Source organism: Agelaius phoeniceus, chromosome 3 (assembly GCF_051311805.1).
Source record: "Agelaius phoeniceus isolate bAgePho1 chromosome 3, bAgePho1.hap1, whole genome shotgun sequence".
NCBI classification, from domain to species: Eukaryota; Metazoa; Chordata; class Aves; order Passeriformes; family Icteridae; genus Agelaius; species Agelaius phoeniceus.
In genome coordinates this window covers 71,445,240-71,464,105 of record NC_135267.1, presented here as the reverse complement: position 1 = coordinate 71,464,105, position 18,866 = coordinate 71,445,240, and the positions used below count along the sequence as shown (strand labels likewise).

Below are 18,866 nucleotides of genomic sequence, written 5' to 3'. Positions count from 1 at the left end.
CAAACAAAACCACACTCCTAAATGACACACATCTCCCAGCAAATCATCCAGTACCTTAACACAACACGCAATTAAGCCCTCTAAAAGCAGAATTTAGTTTCCAGCACTCACTTTCCCGCTCTTTTTTCTTTAAGCGCTTTCTTCTTCGGTCAATGGAAGCCACCTCAGATTTCAAGGACAGGTAATGTTTCCTGATTTCTTGCAATTTTTCTTGGAGAACTGTTATGCGCTCAGCACTAGTCAGATTTTCCAAGTCAGCTGCAAGTTAAACAATCTATGTTAATTATTGTATTGAAGCATTTCTGAACACTTCTGGATGTCAGTGAAGTGGAAGATACTCCAATTTTAGTGAAGTGCTTTGGGCTAGCAGACAGCAAAGCTAAGAAACAACAGCAGCAGCAGCTGCTCTTTATCACGCCAAATTTGTTCACTTTTTATTATTCTTTACAAGATACTCCCATACGCTTTTTGGGGACTTTTTAAGGAGCTGGGAGAGGAAAAAAGAGGCATTCCCTTCCCCATCAGGAGGAAAAGGATAAAAAAAATAAGACAAGGGATGAAAACATCACCAAAACTAGCTCTGAGCCTGTTGCTTTCAGTCCTTGCTGGATCTCAGCTTGGCCCCAGACAATGGGAAGGTCAGCCTGGCCTGACTTGTCTTGGTACAAAACAAGCAGGTTTTAACAGCAATGTGCACAGCTGTGTGGTGGTTCTGGTGGAGCCCCTGGCATATGTGCCATAAGGAAAAACCATACAGGACAACCAGGCTGGACATGGCCAGCACAGGAGCTGCCCCTCTGGCTGTTTCCAGCTGGGAGATCTCCACAGCACAGCACACAGCAGTGGGTAGCACAGCCAGGAGAAACTCCTGCTTCATCCAGGGAAGCCACACAGGAGACACTCCATTCAAAAGCATTTAAGAATCATTTAAACTGTTGTGAGGTGCAAAATGCGCTACATCAACCTGTAATGAAGGCAGCACTAAGGGACCAAAAGTCACAACTATGTTAGGCTGTGGGAAAATGAGGAAAGCTCAAGTGTCTGATTCAGCTACAGCAGGAAATGTGTCAAAGAGCACTCCATAGACCAACTTCTGTCAAGCAACTTCAGCATGTGGAGTGTAGCCAAGGTAAAAAGAAAGGAAGGAGCAAAAGCCCCTAAGATGTGTTGCACCAGGAAAGTGTTCAATGAATCTCAACAGGGCAGTAAGTGACAATAAAGACCTTTTACATTACATACTCCTGAAGAGCACCAGAATGCAACTTGATTGTGAAGAACTACTGGGAAAAATACGTTGAAAAGGAGACTAATGCTGAAATTCAGGGCTGGGGAGGAAATTTAAAAAAAAACCCCAAAACAGCAAAGTCAGATTCAATTGGTAAGTTGCACTAATATGAGGGAATTGATAAGCCACTGATCTGTTTTTCAGACAGGCAGACAGATAGGGTCATACAGGGTTAGGCAGGATCCCTTCCACACTGCTCACCCCTAGCTGGACCAGTAGCTTGACTGAAACAGAGTGGAAGTTCTTAATCCTAGAAATAGCAAACATGTGCTGGTGCAATAATGCCAAATGGATGGAGAAAAATTACGAATCAATCACCCAAGTGTCTGAACTAGAACTAGGTATGTTTTCAAGAAAATACTTACACATCTGAAAACTCCACTTGTAAACTTTGGGCAAACGATTATTCTGTTCTTTGAGATCAGACTCCTTCTCTCCATTTTTGCCACATTTTCCTGGAGACTGTGTTCTTGTGAGTGATTTGGTTTGGTGAGATTTCATACCAGTAGAAACCGATTTTGCTGACTGAGACTTGGACACAGTTTCACCAGCAGATAGTTCATCACTGTCGCTGCTGTTTGCTGAAGAAACAAGAAGATACTGTTACAAAACAAAGCCCAAACTAAAGCTTGCCAGAAGCAATCTCTGTGCTGATTTTCATACAATGGGAATTTATTTGACCCAAATCCGTTAAAACAACAGACTCCATCCTGGTGTGGCAGCTTGGCTTGATGCTCTTTGCATCACTGAAGCACATGCAGGTATATAATGGGGACAAAATGAATCACATCTGCCTGCTTATGGGGCTGCACTTTTTCTAGGAGTTCACAAGACTGATTGTTATGGTCCATCTCCTGTTTACCTCTTTCTGACATTAATTTCTAATGCAGTATTCAATATATAAACTTCTATTCCATTTTAGAGCTAACAGTTACAGACAGACCTTTGATTGTATTTTTAGGACACGTATAGCAGAAATCAGAGCAAGCCTTTTCTTAGCCTTATGTCACCCTAATTTTAATTTACCTCTACTAAAATCACTATCAGTAATATGAACATCTGTGATGTACTCTACAAATTTCTCAGACATGATGATACAATTTTTTAATTTTGGAAAAAGATCTTTCGCTGGCCCAAAACAGAAAAACTTTACCTCATGCTGAAAAAACTTTAAAGCAACAGGCTGAACTGAACACGGGTTTTTCATCAAATCACTCAAAGGGTGATTTGATTAAATAAGAATACATTTATTTAAAAAGTTATCAAGACCTACTGGGACAAAAAAATGTTTTTAAAAGTTTGCTTTACTTGAAAGCTGCGAGTAACAAAATAATCTATCTAAAAGACAAGGTTTATGAGTAATGATTGAAAGGCTGAAGTTTTTTAGCATTACTAAAATAAAACTAAGGTGAAAGCAGGCACAAGTGACTAATTTAACACAAGTCTAGCAAAGCAGTGGAATAAAATGTCTAGGAATTCTGCAGAACCTCAATTGTTATGGTTGTTTTTAAAAACACATTGAATTTATATTTATTAAGAAAAATGTATGCCACAGTTGTACCTGCCCCAGGTGATGACAAAATAAGCCCTGAACCTTTTGGCCTTTATGATCTGGTGATATACACAGGAGAAACTGAATACCCAAGACATGTAGTGTGACAGAGCTTGGCCAGTTGCTTGTTGGTGTTGGTTTAATGTGGCATTCACATTCTCTGAACAGAGAAAGAGATAATTCTCTCTCTCAGTTTTTTTCCTGGAGAAGCACAGAGAGGAGAAAACAATTCTTATCTCTATTTGCTGTGCCTGTTGTTTTGCACATGTGGAATGTGTTAGGATGATTGTTTACCTGAAGTGATTTGTCAATTGGATTCTGCTGAGGATTGTTTTGTTTCCTTGGCCAATCACTCAAACCTGTGTCCTGGCTGTCTTGGGACAGTTATGGGTTTTCTTTAGTATTCTTTGTAGTATAGTATTCTCTTTAATATAGTATAGTATTAATGTAATATAATATAGTTTTAATAAAGCAATTATTCAGCATTCTGAATCAATGGAGTCAGATGCCAATCACTCCCTGCATTGGGGGCACCCTGAATTCAATAGTTTAATGCAAAGGCAAAAGCTGAAGCTGCCACAAAAGCAGGTTAACAGATACACTGGAATTTTGCCAAAAGCTTCTTTTCTTCAGCTGAATCACATTTTATCTATTCATTTTCCTTATTATATCCAGTAGTGCCTGAAATCTAACAAAAAGAGCACACAGCAATGACTACGAGGTAGTAGCTTTGAAGTGTCACATACTGATGAAGACAGAGGTTGAGGAAAAGGGGTAAATACACCAAATCCAGGGGAATAAAGGCAAGGCTTAAAATGGTGTATTGGTTCTGCAAATTCAGTTTGTTTGGTTACTTTAATTTCTGGGGTGAGGGTAGGAATAAGGATCATGAAAGGAGAAGACCAGTAAAATGCAATAAAAAAGGATGAGAAAATATGAAGAGAGATCAATGAACATGAAAGACAAATGGGGTGGAAGCAAATACCAGACTAGCAAGTACAGACTTTTAGTAAAAGCTGTTAATAGAAAGAGGGGAGGGAAGCTGGGGGAGAGAGAGGAAAAAAGGCATGGCATATGTGTGTTATCCTTTCTTTAACTCCATTTTTTACAGTTATCCTTCCAGGCTTCAGTCTCTAGCTGTTTCCAGGTATTTTTTTATTAACAGTGAAATTAAGCAGTAATTGTTCTTGTTGTCTCCCAAACACCTGTGCCTACGACCCCTAACACACCGCTGCTTTTATTAAGCTTCCCTTATCCAGTACTGTAGTTTCTATTCCAATTAGCTTCTACAACTACAAAAAACTGCAAAACCTGAATTTTTTACTGCAGATGTAACAGACAGCACAGGAAGAAAATAAGAATCTATATTCTTCTGGAATTATTCTCATATTTGCTACAGAGTAGAGATATTAACCTCCAAAAACTCATCTTGCAGAAAATACAGAGTATAATTTCCTTCAAGTCCCAGTCTCCCCGCTAAAGCAGGCAGCTATCATGATACAGACATACCTGTCCCAATTCTGCCATATGTGAAATACTCACTCTTCTTGGTTTTCTTGAATTACAAAATATTAAGGAGCTCTTAGAAATAAGCCCAGAAATAATACAAGCCATTTAAAAACACTCTGGTGTTTAGGTAAAGCAGCTTCTTCATTTAAACAGTGTTAAGAATTCCCTGATGCGAACATTTTGTCCTAATGCATTTTTTATTAACTGACTTCATCTCCTACAATCAGTTGAACAAATGACATGCAACTTTCACACCTTTTACTTCATACTAAGCTGTACTTACTAGTTTTACTCTTCTTTTTGCTGCTCACAGATGTTTTGTGGCTTCTTTTCTGCTTTTTTGAAGAGCTGCCTCCTCCCTGAGCATCTTTAAGTCTTTTTTGGCCTGTACAGACTATAATTGGGAAAAGGAAAAAAAAAAAGAAAGAAAACAAAATAAAATAAATGCTTGCACTCCTCTCACAAAACACTTCAAGCCTTAAGTTTGTAGACAACAATGCAACTGTTCCTGCCTATCCTTAATGCAGCTCAGTTTTCCACTTATATTGACAAGAGGAGGTGGAAGACAATGGAAGGCAGATGAAGTTTCTTTGCACAGAGTGCACATGTATGATGATTCCAAATTACTTTCCCATATGCATCACCAGAATTTCTCTTAAACTACATGGGTTTACTACTTTTTAATACTGTAAATTAAATAAGAATACATTTATTTAAAGAGTTATCGAGACCTACTGAGACAAAAAAATGTTTTTAAAAGTTTGCTTTACTTGAAAGCTGTGAGAAAAAAACCAAAGCCATAAACTGTGATCAGTGATTACACTGATTGAAGGTCTTAAAAAAGATCTTAGATAATGTTAAAAAAAACCCCAAAAACCAACAAGAAAATAAAGGGAAAAATTCTACTGGTAATTGTGACTACAAGTGGAAAAAGTTGAAAAGGAACATGGAAGGATTCTAGTACACCTGCTAAAAGAGAGTGTTTCAGAACTTCTTCAAATGTTGTTTCACAACCATGTGACTTACAGATTAAAAATGACCCCCTGAATAAAACAATTTAAATTAAGGAACCTAATTTTCTGAAACAGGCAACATGCTGACAAAATCAGAGAGGAACTTAAAGTCCAATGCATGCAAAATACTCTTTTACAATTGTGTAATTGTTCTTTCAAGTGGCAATATAAAAAACCACAAGCAACTTAAGTTCTAAACCTACACAGCTGTAATTAGCAAAGCAATACAGGTGTATTTATCGAGAGGAACACATTGACCTCTTCCAAACTCTCCCCTTTAAGGAAACACATTTTGTTGCATACTTTCAGAACATCATTTCCAACAGAACACTGAAGGTGACACACCTTTAAAGGCATTTTGAAAAAAAATAGCTAATTGCTAGCCGAAATCCACTGAGCTAAGAAAACCCACTTCTGTCTCAGGTTTGTATACAAAATGTATTTTCTTCCTTCGTGTTCATACTTTTTAGCCACTACAACACAGTGAAAGTAGCTGTACTTTTGATGTACTGCAAAACAGCCAGTCACTTTGAGGAAAAAGCTTTTGGATCTTGCCTTGACAGCAGTTAAAAAGCAGGCAGCAGTACAGCGACATCATGTGCTCAAGTGTTTATTATCCCCCACTCTCTAATGGTTTCAGGAAAGGAACTTCAATCCAAAAAATCGCATATGAAAGTGAAACATAGCTGAAAAGGTCAATGCTTTTATCAGCTTGACTTGAATCTTAAGAAGTTAATGTTCTAGAAAAATACAAATTAGAAATGACTGCCTAAGCATCCTAGCAGCAAGAGGGCTTTCTCCCCCAAAACAAACAACTTACAGAGAATCAAATTTTATGCAAGAAAAGCATCTCCTGCTCCTAAGGACAGTGCTGAAAACGCTTCCATCTTGCTACAATAAGTGTTCCTTAAACAAGCTATTACAGTTTGCTTTGGGCTTTTTTGCCATATCCAGTATAAACTTCATTCTTTTATCCTTTGTCCCTCGGTGAAACCACCACAATTTCAAATGAAAAGCCAATAAACTTGCTGGCAGATTACATTTTACTCACGAGATGATTATGCCATTTCCACACATCTGAAATGGACAGCAGGCTACTACTTCCTGCAACAACTAACTTCCCTGCACTATAATCAAAACAGAATGAAAACACATCAGCAATGTAAGAAATTAAGAGCTGGTTAGGTTGGAGACAGCTCTGTTTACCCTTTCCTTTACCTTTTTCAGCATGCTCTGGCTCTGGTTGATTACTACTACTGGAGCTCACGCTGGCATCAAAACCTGTTGGAGAAATATTTCCCTCAGACTGGAGGTCTTGCAGCTCCCCCGCCACACTGTCCACCTCTATTGTGCTATCTGTTTCACTTTTGATGCTTCGTATCTCTTCTTGATTTGGTGGCAGTGTCTCAGAGACAGTGACACTGGACTGATGTCTACTGGACTCTGTCACAGTTACAGAGGAAGGTGACTCAGGAGTTGTAGGAGGAGTATTTAGCACGGAATTGCTGCCGCTGCTTGGAAATTCAACCTTCTTCTCACCCACTTCAGTCGGTTTTTCCTCAACAGGTTTAACATCCACACTTGCTGGCAAAGATTTTTCAAGTTCACAGTTAGGCAAAGAAATGCCTTCTTCTGCAAGAGTCTGAAGCTGCTCCTCTCTCACAGCATCCTCGGGAGCAGCGTGTGGAGGAGAAGCAGCAGCCTCAGTGTCAGAGTCTGAGAACAGCTCCTTCAGCGTCTTCTTCGGCCACTGCCCTTGGATACTTGACCACACATCTTTTCGATCCTTTGCTCTGGTGTTCTGAAGTCTTTCATCAGAGTTGTTTAGAAGCTTTATTCTTTTCTCTCCCACTTCAGAAAATCCAGAGTAGAAAGTACTTGTCCGTAATGATTTCCTTTTCTCCTCTAGTCCATTGTACTTTTTCGTTGGAGTGATTTTCAGTTTAGATTTGTCTTCCTCATCTTCATCCGAGGAGCTGTTACTGCTGTTTTCTAAACTAAGGGAGTCTTTGTTTTTGGACTTGTCATCCTTTCTGTTAGGTGACACGGTCTTTAAGGACTCCTCTGCAACACAGTGTCTTCGCTTACCACGCTTCACTTGTGGTTTTGCTGTTTTATCCACCATCTCCTTCTTTCCATCCTTTCTCTTCTTTGTGGCTTCATCTTCTCCATCGGAGTCACTATCCTCAGATAACTCTTCCATCTCTTTCCGCAATCTTTCAGGAGACTTGGATACAGATTTGGGCAGCACTGCATCTGTAAGAGCTTTAGTTTCTTCTGGGAGGGATGAACCGCTCTGTTCTTTTAGACGGAGTTCATTTTTATCTTGGCTGACGGCTTCGGGCTGAGATTCCTCCTTGCCATCGGCATGAACATTCGGGGCACTTTGGTCATCTTCTTGCTCACTGTCATCAGAACTTTCAGAAGCTAATTAAAAATAAATCCAAACAAAACAAAAACAAAACAAGAAAAGTTTGTCTTGATTCTGATTACTGAAAAAAGAATTACTGAAAAACACAAAACCAAAAAAACAACTAAAGAAAACTGTACAGATATGAAGACATGCTACAGGGATCTCTAGCAGTCTCTCTCTTAAATGGTACTTCTGAAGAGTTCAAAAACTCATGGTATAATGGCTAGATTAGAAACTAGGAAGATTCTCTGTTATACAGTACATCTCCAGGAATTTCTGAACAGGTAGAGAAAGTATAGAGTGCATTAATCCATAAAATATGAGCTTCTGCACCCAAATCAGTAACTGAAGATGCCCTTACATATTTCTTATGGGTGACAAATACTACCATTATCTGCCTTTTTTCCAAAGCTCATAACACAGACATCATTTTCCGTGGAAAATCCAGAGTCTAAAGGACAGAACACCACCACACACATTGGATATTGTCTAACAAACCAACCAACCAATCCGATGATCAGCCTGGAAAAAAGGAAGTGAAAGCAATAAAGAAAGGCACTTAGGGAAACAAACGGACAAGAAGAATGTAGGACAACTGCAAGAAAATTCAGGGTCAGCAACAAAGAAACCGAGAGAAGAACAAAGATATATAATCCCAAAGGAATCAACAGCAATCTCATCCAATGCAAAAAGATACAGATTCAAGGAGAAACACAGGAATTGGCTCAAATATATATATATATAACTCCTTGATTTGTAAAGTTAATTACAGATTAATTATCACACTAATAGTATCATCACTAATTGGTTTTTGTTTCTCATTTCCTAAGGAAATGAAGCATTATAGATTATGTTGATTGTTATTCTACCTACAGTTTTGGAACTCAGTGGCCATTGCCATCCAAGTTCAAATAAGTTGGAATGATAATTAAATTCACACAGCTTCCACAAAAGTTTGTGGTACTCAAACTACCTATACCATACATGATTTCCTTCTCTAGAAGCATGCTCTAAACTAAGAATGAAGAGATGCAAGTAGGTATTAAAATGCTGCTGTAAATGAGTGGGCAGGGGAACACAGTGCTAGCAACAGACATGCAGATATGAATAATGGGTCCTATAGCTTAGGTAAATCAAAATTAAACATTTAGAAGTTAGATAGGAAGCAAAAAGCTCCATATCAAACAAAAAAAAAAGGATGGCAACACAAAATGTAATGACCATTGTCACACTGAATTCACAGAAACTTCCAACACTGCTTTTGTCCAAGGGTTATTTCTGAAGATGTTATAATTAGCCACACAGACTCAAGCATTTAGTTGCGCCAGTTATTCTATGTTGTCATTTACTCCTGTTTAAAGGCCATTTACAGAATTAGAAAAAGCTTTAAAGTACAATACCTTGTAGCCCATTAATGATAGAAGTAATTTCTATTGATTTAACTGGAGCTTGTTCAGTATTTTTGGCTTCAGTGCTGTCAAGTTTGGACCCAGTCTCTGGCGATGTGCTGGTGTGAAAGGGGGGTTTTGACAAACGTCGCAATTTACAAGGTTTAGGAGAATACTTCTCTTCCTTCTCTCTGTCAGTTTTATTCTAGGTGAAAAAAAGATACAAAAACTCTTCTGATTGGAGCACACATCTTATAATGGATTACAATTAAACAATGCTTACAGTTATCTTAAACATTCAATCTGTAGAGGAAAGCTCTCCTCTTTGTTTCAAGGACTACAAACACCTTCCTACACTTCATGCCAAGACCTTTCTATGGAAGGTCGACTTTGTCAACAATAAAACAAATGGGAAACAAACACAACCAGTGCTCGAGAAGTGGCACTGCAGCATGCCAGGCTCAGCAGTGGCAGAAGGAAAAGCTTCCTTGCAGCCCACTGTCCAAGAAATATGTCATCATCTAAGCTTAAATATCAGTTGTGGAAGAATTAATGTTGAAAAAAATCTTGGCAATAAAATTATAGAGTCCCGTGCACATGGACTAGTCCACAGATTGCCACTGCAGAATCAGAGAGATCTCAAATTTCACCCCACTCAAGCTGGCTCCCAACACTGACAATAATTTGTATCCTCCTCATTTGATTTCTGTACATTTAATTAAAAATTCAGGAAAGAAGGAAAGAGAAGCTTCCCCTCCTCACCTCAAGGAGAAAAGCCAAACTCATGATGAAAAGAGTATCCATGTTTAAAAGGCTATGAAGTTGCTTTGCCTGATAAGCATTTGTAGGCCAATCAAAAGGTCAGGAAGGGAGGCAAGGATTACTTAACTATGTATAAAACTAACACAGGGAGCAACAAGAGAGAAAAGGGAGAAAAACTACCTTTATTTTCTTTCGATGCTTAATTTTTGGTACATTTTTGTCAGCTGGTCTCACTATCTTGTCTGCCTTTATCCACTCATCGTACCTAAAGAGAAAAAGAAATCATACACATTTATCATTTTAAGCAGATAATCACATCACAGTAGAAATTTAACTGAGGAAAATGAGAATTAGCAGCCATATAAAAACTGAATTGGAATTTGAATCAAGTAATTTGTGGAATTCTCAAGTCTGTGACATTTCAGTTAAGGTTCAGAGAAGTAATGTCTTTTTACACTGAGGGCCAAATGCAAAACCTACGTTTCAGTCTGCACAGAACAGCAGAAATCCATGTCTGCAGGTAAAAAAACCACCTGAATGGTGTGGTGAATCTGTACTGACCTCTAAAAGGTATACTTCCTATTTATACACTGTAAAACCTTAACAATGAAATAAACGACAATGAAATAAAATAACAATAAAATAAATCCTTTCAACTACATAAAATGTGACCAGCTAATAAAAATAATCTCTTTTGATCCTGAGGGACTGCAAAAAGTTATCTGGAGTGAGTAACCCTTTGGAGTCACCAGCTTTGAGTCACTGACTTCACAGGGACATTTATCAGTTCCTTTTCTGTTAAAGGTTTCCACTTAGCATCACAGTGATACAAGACAAAAATATACTAAATAGCACCAAGATATTAACAACAGGCATCTTGTTATTCAAGACTGGACCTGTTAAGTACAAATCCAAGACCAAAGAAGTACATTCTTAGTAAGAATATACTGTAACTTTGGTACTGTGCTTGCCAGATTGTGTATTTCTGAAAAAGTCAAGAGTCATTTAAATCAATTTTTTTCCTCCTGATAACAATAAGCTGCTTTGCTAGTTAAACTGTAAATTCAAGAACCATATGCATAAGAAACAGTTCAGTTAAAAATTAGTTGGTATTAACTTTGACCTGAATGTACATACAAACAAATTTTGATCCTCCTAGGTAAACATAAAAATAGAGGGGGAAAAATCCAACTTAAAAAAGCCAAAACCACACTCTTCAAAAAAACTCGTACAAGATGGATTTGAGCACAATCACCATGCTGGCTTTCCAGCTGGGCTTACTTAATCATAATTTTGATATATGACTACTGACACAGTCCTAATTCAGCTTCTTTGCAACCACTGTCAATTATATTCACAATATTGACATAAATTAAAGATATTTAGGGAGAAACATGCAAGTTTCCAACATACTTTCCTACATATTATAAGTTATGATCTATACAAGAGATTTCAGAAGCTAAATACTGTATTCTACTAACTTAAATGTGACATAATAATGGGTGAAAAATGAAGTAGCAGCAGTCTGAAACACAGCTTTCCAAAACAATTTTTTTCTGCTTTTTCACCTCAATGTGACAAAAACCACAAAATCTCACAGCAGACCATGCAGACTATGATATACCAAGACTGCCTACACTGCTGCAGACACCACTGCCATTGTACTATTACACTGTCATTAGCAGGTGAAACGTCAGTAAACAGGTTCAAAACTGAAATACAATTCTGCAGAGTACTTGCTCATATGGAAAAATCCCATATTCTGCGAGACTGGGAAATCTTATTTGAAGCAATCTTTCTTCAAGACAAAGACATGTTTTGCCTAAGGAATACCATGAAGTGCCTGCCAAATGGACTTTGTGACCCAGAGAAATGCAGGAGTATTTTATTAGATCTAAATACATGCAGGAAAACAGCACTAGGACCTGACAAACACATGGAGAAAAGTGAGGATTCTGACAGTGTCCTTTCTGCCTCAACCACATTGCTAGAATACCAAATTTGTATTCACTCATTCTTACGCATCTCCAATAAGAAATTAATCTTCCTCCTATGCAAAGTCTGTGCACAGCCCACACTGTCTGAGATTCGCAGCAACTGCAGTGCCTGCTGGGGCAAGAGCTGACAGACATGGGGGCACACTGAACCAAAGGAGAGAAGTGCAGCATCTGAAGAGAACACCTCTCAATAGTACAGAGTCCTAAACATCATGGACTAGAAACAGTGGTCATGCAAGCCCTCATCCCAAGGAGCACAAATTGGAACACAAATGTGTGACAGTCACAGTTGCTGGCCAGAGCACATCCTGCTTTATTCCTGACTGCACCCAAACCAGCAGGCAGACCCTGCAAGGAGGCCACAGAAATCTCCCATCTTCTCCAGGGACTCAGCTGCCCCACACTTCACACCTTTGCATCACACTGCTCCTTTCACTACTCACATATCAGATACATATGGTTTGCCTAAACCTGGGACAACTGGACCCCAGACTCAAACAGATCCTGCAAAAAAGATATATTCCAAGCCACAGCTGACAACCTGACCCTAAATTACATTCTCCTCCCCTGCAAGAAGGAGAAGCACCCTGAAAGCTGCATCTAAAATGGAGTGTGTGACTCAGACTTGAGCCTCTTTTCAGAACTGCACCTGCTAACACATGAACACTTACTTCATCACTAATCTTACTTTGGACAGTCTGTTCACAAAACAAAATTAACCCAAAAATATTAGCAAAGAAGTTCTTCAGCTCTCATTACAAGAAGCATGTACTTTCAGAGGACCTGGGTTGTTTTACTGCAGTGCTGTCTTTCACATGTACTAGCTTCACCACCCTAAAGTGAGCAGATGAGAGTGAGGAGGAAGGAGAAAATATGGGGAGCTGCTCCTAAAAGAGGTGACACAGATGTCTTTGAAAATCAAGATGGGGGATTTAATAAGAAATTATTATTTATTTATTTTTTTAAACCAGGTTTCATATGAAATCCTGGAATGCTTTCATAAAGAAAATCCCCTTGCCTTACCAAAATGAAGACAAGGAAAAGCACCTTGCATTAGAGTATGTACTGATACTGTTAGATTCACAGGCACTACTTGCAAGATAAAATGCACCACAACACACTCTCAGAGACTGCACAGCCGATCTTCCACACCAGTACTAGAGGAGAAACAAGGAAGAAAGCACACTTGTCCAGACTAGATTTATACTAGCAAAGGTAGCCCTTTTCTCAGAAGGACAAGTGACCTCAACGAGATAGCAAGTCTTGGCAAATTCACTGAAAATGTCCGGTATACTATCTGTAGCTGCTAAAAAGGGAGAACTATTTTTTTTTCTGTGATCAAAGACAGGAGAAAAACTAGTCTGATACTCAAATACTGAGATATTAGATGGTGATTCTAGCTTGCCTAATTTCTTTTTTGTTTTTTTTTTTAATAATCCCTTCCTTGTCCCCCAATGACATACATTACTCTCCAAGACCAGAAATTTTGCTGCACATTTAATTTCAGTGGTTGACAGCAAAGTAGAAAATTTGTATATGAAATAATCTTTGAACAAACTTAGACAGAAATTAGTATTTTCACATGCAGATTTCTGAAGGAAAGAAGTGTTGAAAATAATAAGTCTTAGCTTTAAACATTTGAAACATTCAAGAATAACATGTCTTGTGATATTGTACCATAATGACAAACAGTTTCATCAATCTAAATGCTTTTTAAATATGCACCCTCTAATTACTGGGATTACACTGCAGAAGAAAGTCACCTCAAACACACAATGAACTGTTCTTTGCACTGGGAGCTGAAGATTAAAATTACAACAGAAGGAACTGGCACCATAAACCTCAAAGAAGTTTAAGTTACATATAAAGCAAATATGTATTACACATAATTCAGAACATCACTGGTCAGAAGAAGTTTCTCTGTATTTCTCTGCTTTTTCTGGTAATATGTGGTAACATAAACAGGTCCCTGTATAAGAGGGTAGAGATTTCTACCATTCCCTTTGACTACAAGTCCACTGAACACTACCATTCAGAGACCTTTATCAGGCACACACATCACCTGAATCTCAGAAGGTAACAATATCCTTTAGCATAATGCTGTACAACTTCTCCACTTTCTATTTGCTCTTAAAAAAAAGTTCCACAGTTCTTAATGTCACTGTTCCAGAACATCAAAAAAAAAACCCAAAACCCCAACTAATGAGGATGAGTATGAAGTTTACCCAACATCATTCCAAGTACCCTAAGGAATGTGAGCATGCCCACACAAACTGGTTACTCTGAATTCCTGAATACTGAATTCCTGATACTGAAATTACCTTGTGATAAGAACCATTAGTAGCTATTTAGGATTTCTGCTCCAACTTATGAGTTTAAAGAACAGGCCATTAAATGGCATACCTGACCAAAAGGGGAAACAGGAAAGTCAACTTTAAGGAGCAGAAGAATGACAGAATTAAAAAAAACTCTGGATGATTAGCAAATCCTAGTTCAGTACATCCCCTTACTGTACATAGTAGAGTATTTGTCCCAGCTAAGTAATCTACAATGAAAAAAGAGAGGAGGGAATTGCTTCCTACCCAGCTAAGGCAGTTGCTTTTCCAGGTTGTCACTTACTGAAAGCCAAATCAAGCTGTTACAGCCTACAAGACTAATCTTCACAATACTAAACTGTCAAAGTGTTTAGATGCTGGCTAAAGCTTACACACTATCTGTCAAATCCATAAATTTAAGTAATTTTACATGTATGAAAAAAAAATAGGCCCATTTAGCAGGGTCCATGCACAGTCCCACAGCTAAACCTCAATCACCGATGTATTTCTCAGTGAAGAATCCTACTCCCCCCAAAACCTTTTCAGAGGGCTCTTTTGAAACACCAGGTAAAAATATAAACTCAAGTCCTGCTGCCAGAAAGACCAAACAATCAACACTCCTTACTTCTCAAATGAGTTCAAGTAAACTGAAAATGCTTTTATTGTCAAACATATCCTAGTCACAGAAATAATGCCTCTGACATCAATCTGCAGATTTGCTTAAAATGCAGCGTTAAAAATTTAGAATCTTGATTTCTCCTTTAAGAACTGGGGTGCTGGAATCTCCAAGGTGAAGAAGACTCATTTCTGACTTCTCATTTCTTCAGATTTGAAGCAGTACTGCTCAAGTAAAATTCTGATCATCTCACCTCACAGCACGGATAACAGCATGATATTTGCTCCAAAGAAAAATAACTTCTATGCTTATACGTGAATTCCAAAACAAGAGTTTAAAAGCAAGAAACCTCTTGGAATGGTACACACAGTAGTCTTCAGTGAGTAGGATGAAAATTTCAGCAAACTGCACTCCAAGGGAGTCGTCCTCGATAAGAACTGGACCAGAATGCAAGTCACACCCCAGTCCCACCTTCAGCAGGCTGCATCTCCCCTCATCTCGTGACTTCACAGCCCACTATGCTGACAGACGTTGCCTGAGGACAGTGTACGTCAGATCCTATTCCTGTAGATCAATGTTGATCAAAATTCTACAGAAGATCGGTACCAAAACTGGCAAGAGCGAGATTCCTCCTCGGCAGCAGCACCTGGAAATCACCAGGCCTTGATGCAAAGAGGTGAATTCAAGACAGCAAGAGAAGCACTGCACTTCTCTGTTACCTCTGCTAGCAGATCTTGCTAGAACTGAATAAATGGCATTTGTCCTACCCTCTTGGCCAGAGGCAGGATGGCAGATGAAGGTTATGAGAATCTCAGCTTTCCCAGAAAAGGAAAAATAAGAAAAAAGTACCTCAGACTTGTCTCAGACTTGTAGGTTTTTTTTTTTACAGACAGTAATAAAGTTTAAAAGGTAATATTTAAGGACAATGAGCAATTACATGGAAACTGAGGAAAGGAGCAGACATGTTTAAAAGCTGCTCAAAAATTTTAGTTTCCTTCACTGTTTTAAAAGTTGCTTCAAGTTTCAAATAGCAAAAACAATGTCCGAAATAGCAACAGAAATACTTGAACTTATTTCTATTAATGCTAGACTAAAGACAAAAAACCCCATATGCTCCTCCTTCTATTAAAGAAAGCTTAAGAAGCCACTAGGCTAAGAAGAGTCTGGCTGGGAGAGGAGGTGGGGTAGGGAGGATAGATATAAGATCAGATGAAATGCAGTTACTTGCTGTGCACTTATTTGCCACTAAGAATCTTGTTGTTTTCCAGCTAAATATCCTGTACACCAGCAACAGGGTGCTGCTGCTGTGCTTCCCTGACAAGAGTGAGCTCCCTCAGCTAAATGCACTACTCAAATACTGAATCAGTGAAAATCGGCTTAAGAGAGCCAGAGGAGGAACCTGAAAAGAGTGATGTGTCACTTGCATGGGAAGATCTAAAAGTAAGATGGGGAACAAATGAAGCCTTCTTTGAACAAGTGATTTTAAGATGATTTTCAAAGTAACTAAAGCCCTGCGTTTATATAGTGTTAAAAATCTAAGTTCATACAGTACAATGACCTTCACAGAACACCAATACTGAAAGTTTAGGACTCCAGATGTCTATCAATTTAGTTTTTAAAATTCATAAGTGTATTTGAGAAGTAATTCAAGAAGTAATCACTAACTAAAACTCAAGTTACCTCACGTTCCATCCACAGTAGTGCACCAAGTAAAGGACTTCTCCACCTTCGATGTCAGAATCTTTAATACTAGCTTCATACATTTTTTGATTTTTCCCTCTTCCATACCGCACTTGGACTTTCATGCCTGGTGGATAGCATTCAAACTCTTCTTCCTCATTGTTATTGTTGTCTTCTTCCTCCTCCTCCTCTTCCTCCTCCTCTGCTTCTTCTTCATCTTCATCTTCTTCCTTATTCGTGTCATCTCTTGAAAGGTTTAAAAAATTGTAGAGTTAATATGAGATACTTCATAAGCTTTTCAGTTCCAAACCACATATATTGATAAATATTGTGGATGCATTAGAGAGTGGGAAACAGGAGGCTCCAAATATGAGAACTGTACTACAGCTGAGTAATATCAGCAAAATAGGATATAGCAACACACACAAAATCCAGTGACTGTAAGGTGCAAAAGTGACTAAAAGAAAAAAAATCCATCAAAATCTTTATGAGTAGAAGTTGTTCAAACTCATCTTTATATGATTCTTGCATGCAGTCTCTTTGTTTAAATATAATTTTCCCACTTAAAAATTAATTCTTTTCAATATAGAAAAAATTTCCTAAATTCCCTTTTCTAACCTATGAGTTTTACAAATGCTTCTTGAAACTTGCTTCTCAAAAAAATCCTTCTTTTATTACAATACATGAACTCTATCTGAACAGCTTGAAATTACTGCGTCCATAACCAGATTTTGGACAAAAAAACCCCAGCACCTTATGTGACTGTATTAGCAAATTAAACAACCTGTGCTAATTTATGACCTTGTCACTCCTTGCCAATTACACCAGAAGTATTCTAAACATGTCAAACTTGCATTTAATTACTATATAAATATACTGGCAGGTGTTCACTGCTTTCAGAAGTAAGCTTATTTTGAACACATTTTTAGATATTTTGGACCAATTTTCAGAAGCAGTAAGAACCTACAAATCTTGCTACTTTCAGTCAATGGTAGCTACAGGCTGCTCAGTTATCTGAAATTATCTGCAATCAACTTAAAGAGGCAGACTAGATTAAAGAAGTTAATGGGGGAAAAATCTTCTAATCTTAATTAGACTTATAAAGCAGCATTATTGGCCCTTGTACCATTCTAATCACACACTCTGTGCAACACAGAACAGACTTAGTTGCTAGCTAAATACACAACAACTGCAGACTGCCAACACCTGATAGATGGAACAGTATGTTTGGATATCTGGATAAGAGAGAACATAAGTACTGCTCCAAGTCTGATTCATACCAGTATTTTAGTTAAGCTTACAAACAGAGAAGTTTGTATTAATAATCTAAATCTTTCCATAACATTTTCAGTAGAAAATACTCAGATAAGCCAAGTCACCTCTTCTCTGAGAAAGGATGCTCCTTTGCAGAAGTAAAACTGCAGTATTACTACCTAATGAGCTGGCAAAAGGTAATTCAGAACAGTATGCTAAATTCAACTGTAGTATAACCACACTGATTTAATAAAATTACTTCAGAAATGAATGTTGTCACATATATATATAATATATATGCAGAAACACACTAAATATACGAATACATATATGTATATACATACATGTGGCTACACACTGAGACAAAGGCTAAAAAAATCCATCTTTGTCTAGTACACCAAGTCCCAGAAGACATATCTATTCAGGTATACATGGCATGAACTGTACAGTATAATTCTAGAAGGCAAATATTTTAATTTTATTTTTTATGTATATATATATATATATGTGTATGTATAAATACACACACACACACAAAGTCTCAGCCTTCCAGGAGTTATATAGACAGACAGATAGATATAGAACTATATACTTTCAGTGAACTACTTTGCTAATGAAGTTAAAACCATCAGGGTTAAAAATGCAACATGAACAAACAAGCTTTGAAAGCTCACTTATGGCAAAATTTACTTCCCAAAGAAATCTGGAAAAAAACATACCCAAAGATTCAGATGAAAAATCCCTGAACAGAATTCCATAGCTAACAACAAAAAGCACCAACTAATAATTTAAATTAAGTTATACTCTCTGCTGCACTAAACAAAAACCCCTGGCCAATTTCAGTACAACAGGTATTATAATACAAAAGCTAAAAAAATGGGATCAGAAGCAGAGCCACCACTGCTCCAAGAACAAGAAGAGCTTTTGATTTTCCATTACTAAGCACACTTCAAAACTGCAGTGAACCAAATTCTGCCTTTTTACTTTTTTCTCTCCAAGATCTAAGGGCACAATCCTTGAATGCTGTCTGCAAAGTAAAGTATGCCTATGCTGGAGATTCAGGGTTTTCCAGACACTGGTAA

The 18,866-nt window shown here is 37.9% G+C and overlaps 1 protein-coding gene across 4 annotated transcripts in view; it reads right to left on the bottom strand.

The window, feature by feature from the left end:
* The window catches only part of ARID4B (AT-rich interaction domain 4B), an 88,326-nt gene that overhangs the window by 2,257 nt on the left and 67,203 nt on the right, over positions 1-18,866 (bottom strand). For 3 of the 4 annotated variants that reach the window (XM_077175586.1, XM_077175588.1, XM_077175587.1), the window contains exons 17-23: positions 16,531-16,776; positions 10,103-10,187; positions 9,173-9,365; positions 6,578-7,786; positions 4,630-4,740; positions 1,651-1,866; positions 112-258 (exon numbers count right to left, since the gene is read on the bottom strand). In XM_077175586.1, the coding sequence (XP_077031701.1) occupies positions 112-258; positions 1,651-1,866; positions 4,630-4,740; positions 6,578-7,786; positions 9,173-9,365; positions 10,103-10,187; positions 16,531-16,776 (2,207 nt within the window). The remainder of the gene's footprint in view (positions 1-111; positions 259-1,650; positions 1,867-4,629; positions 4,741-6,577; positions 7,787-9,172; positions 9,366-10,102; positions 10,188-16,530; positions 16,777-18,866) is intronic. The other variant, XM_077175589.1, reaches the window with a different exon arrangement.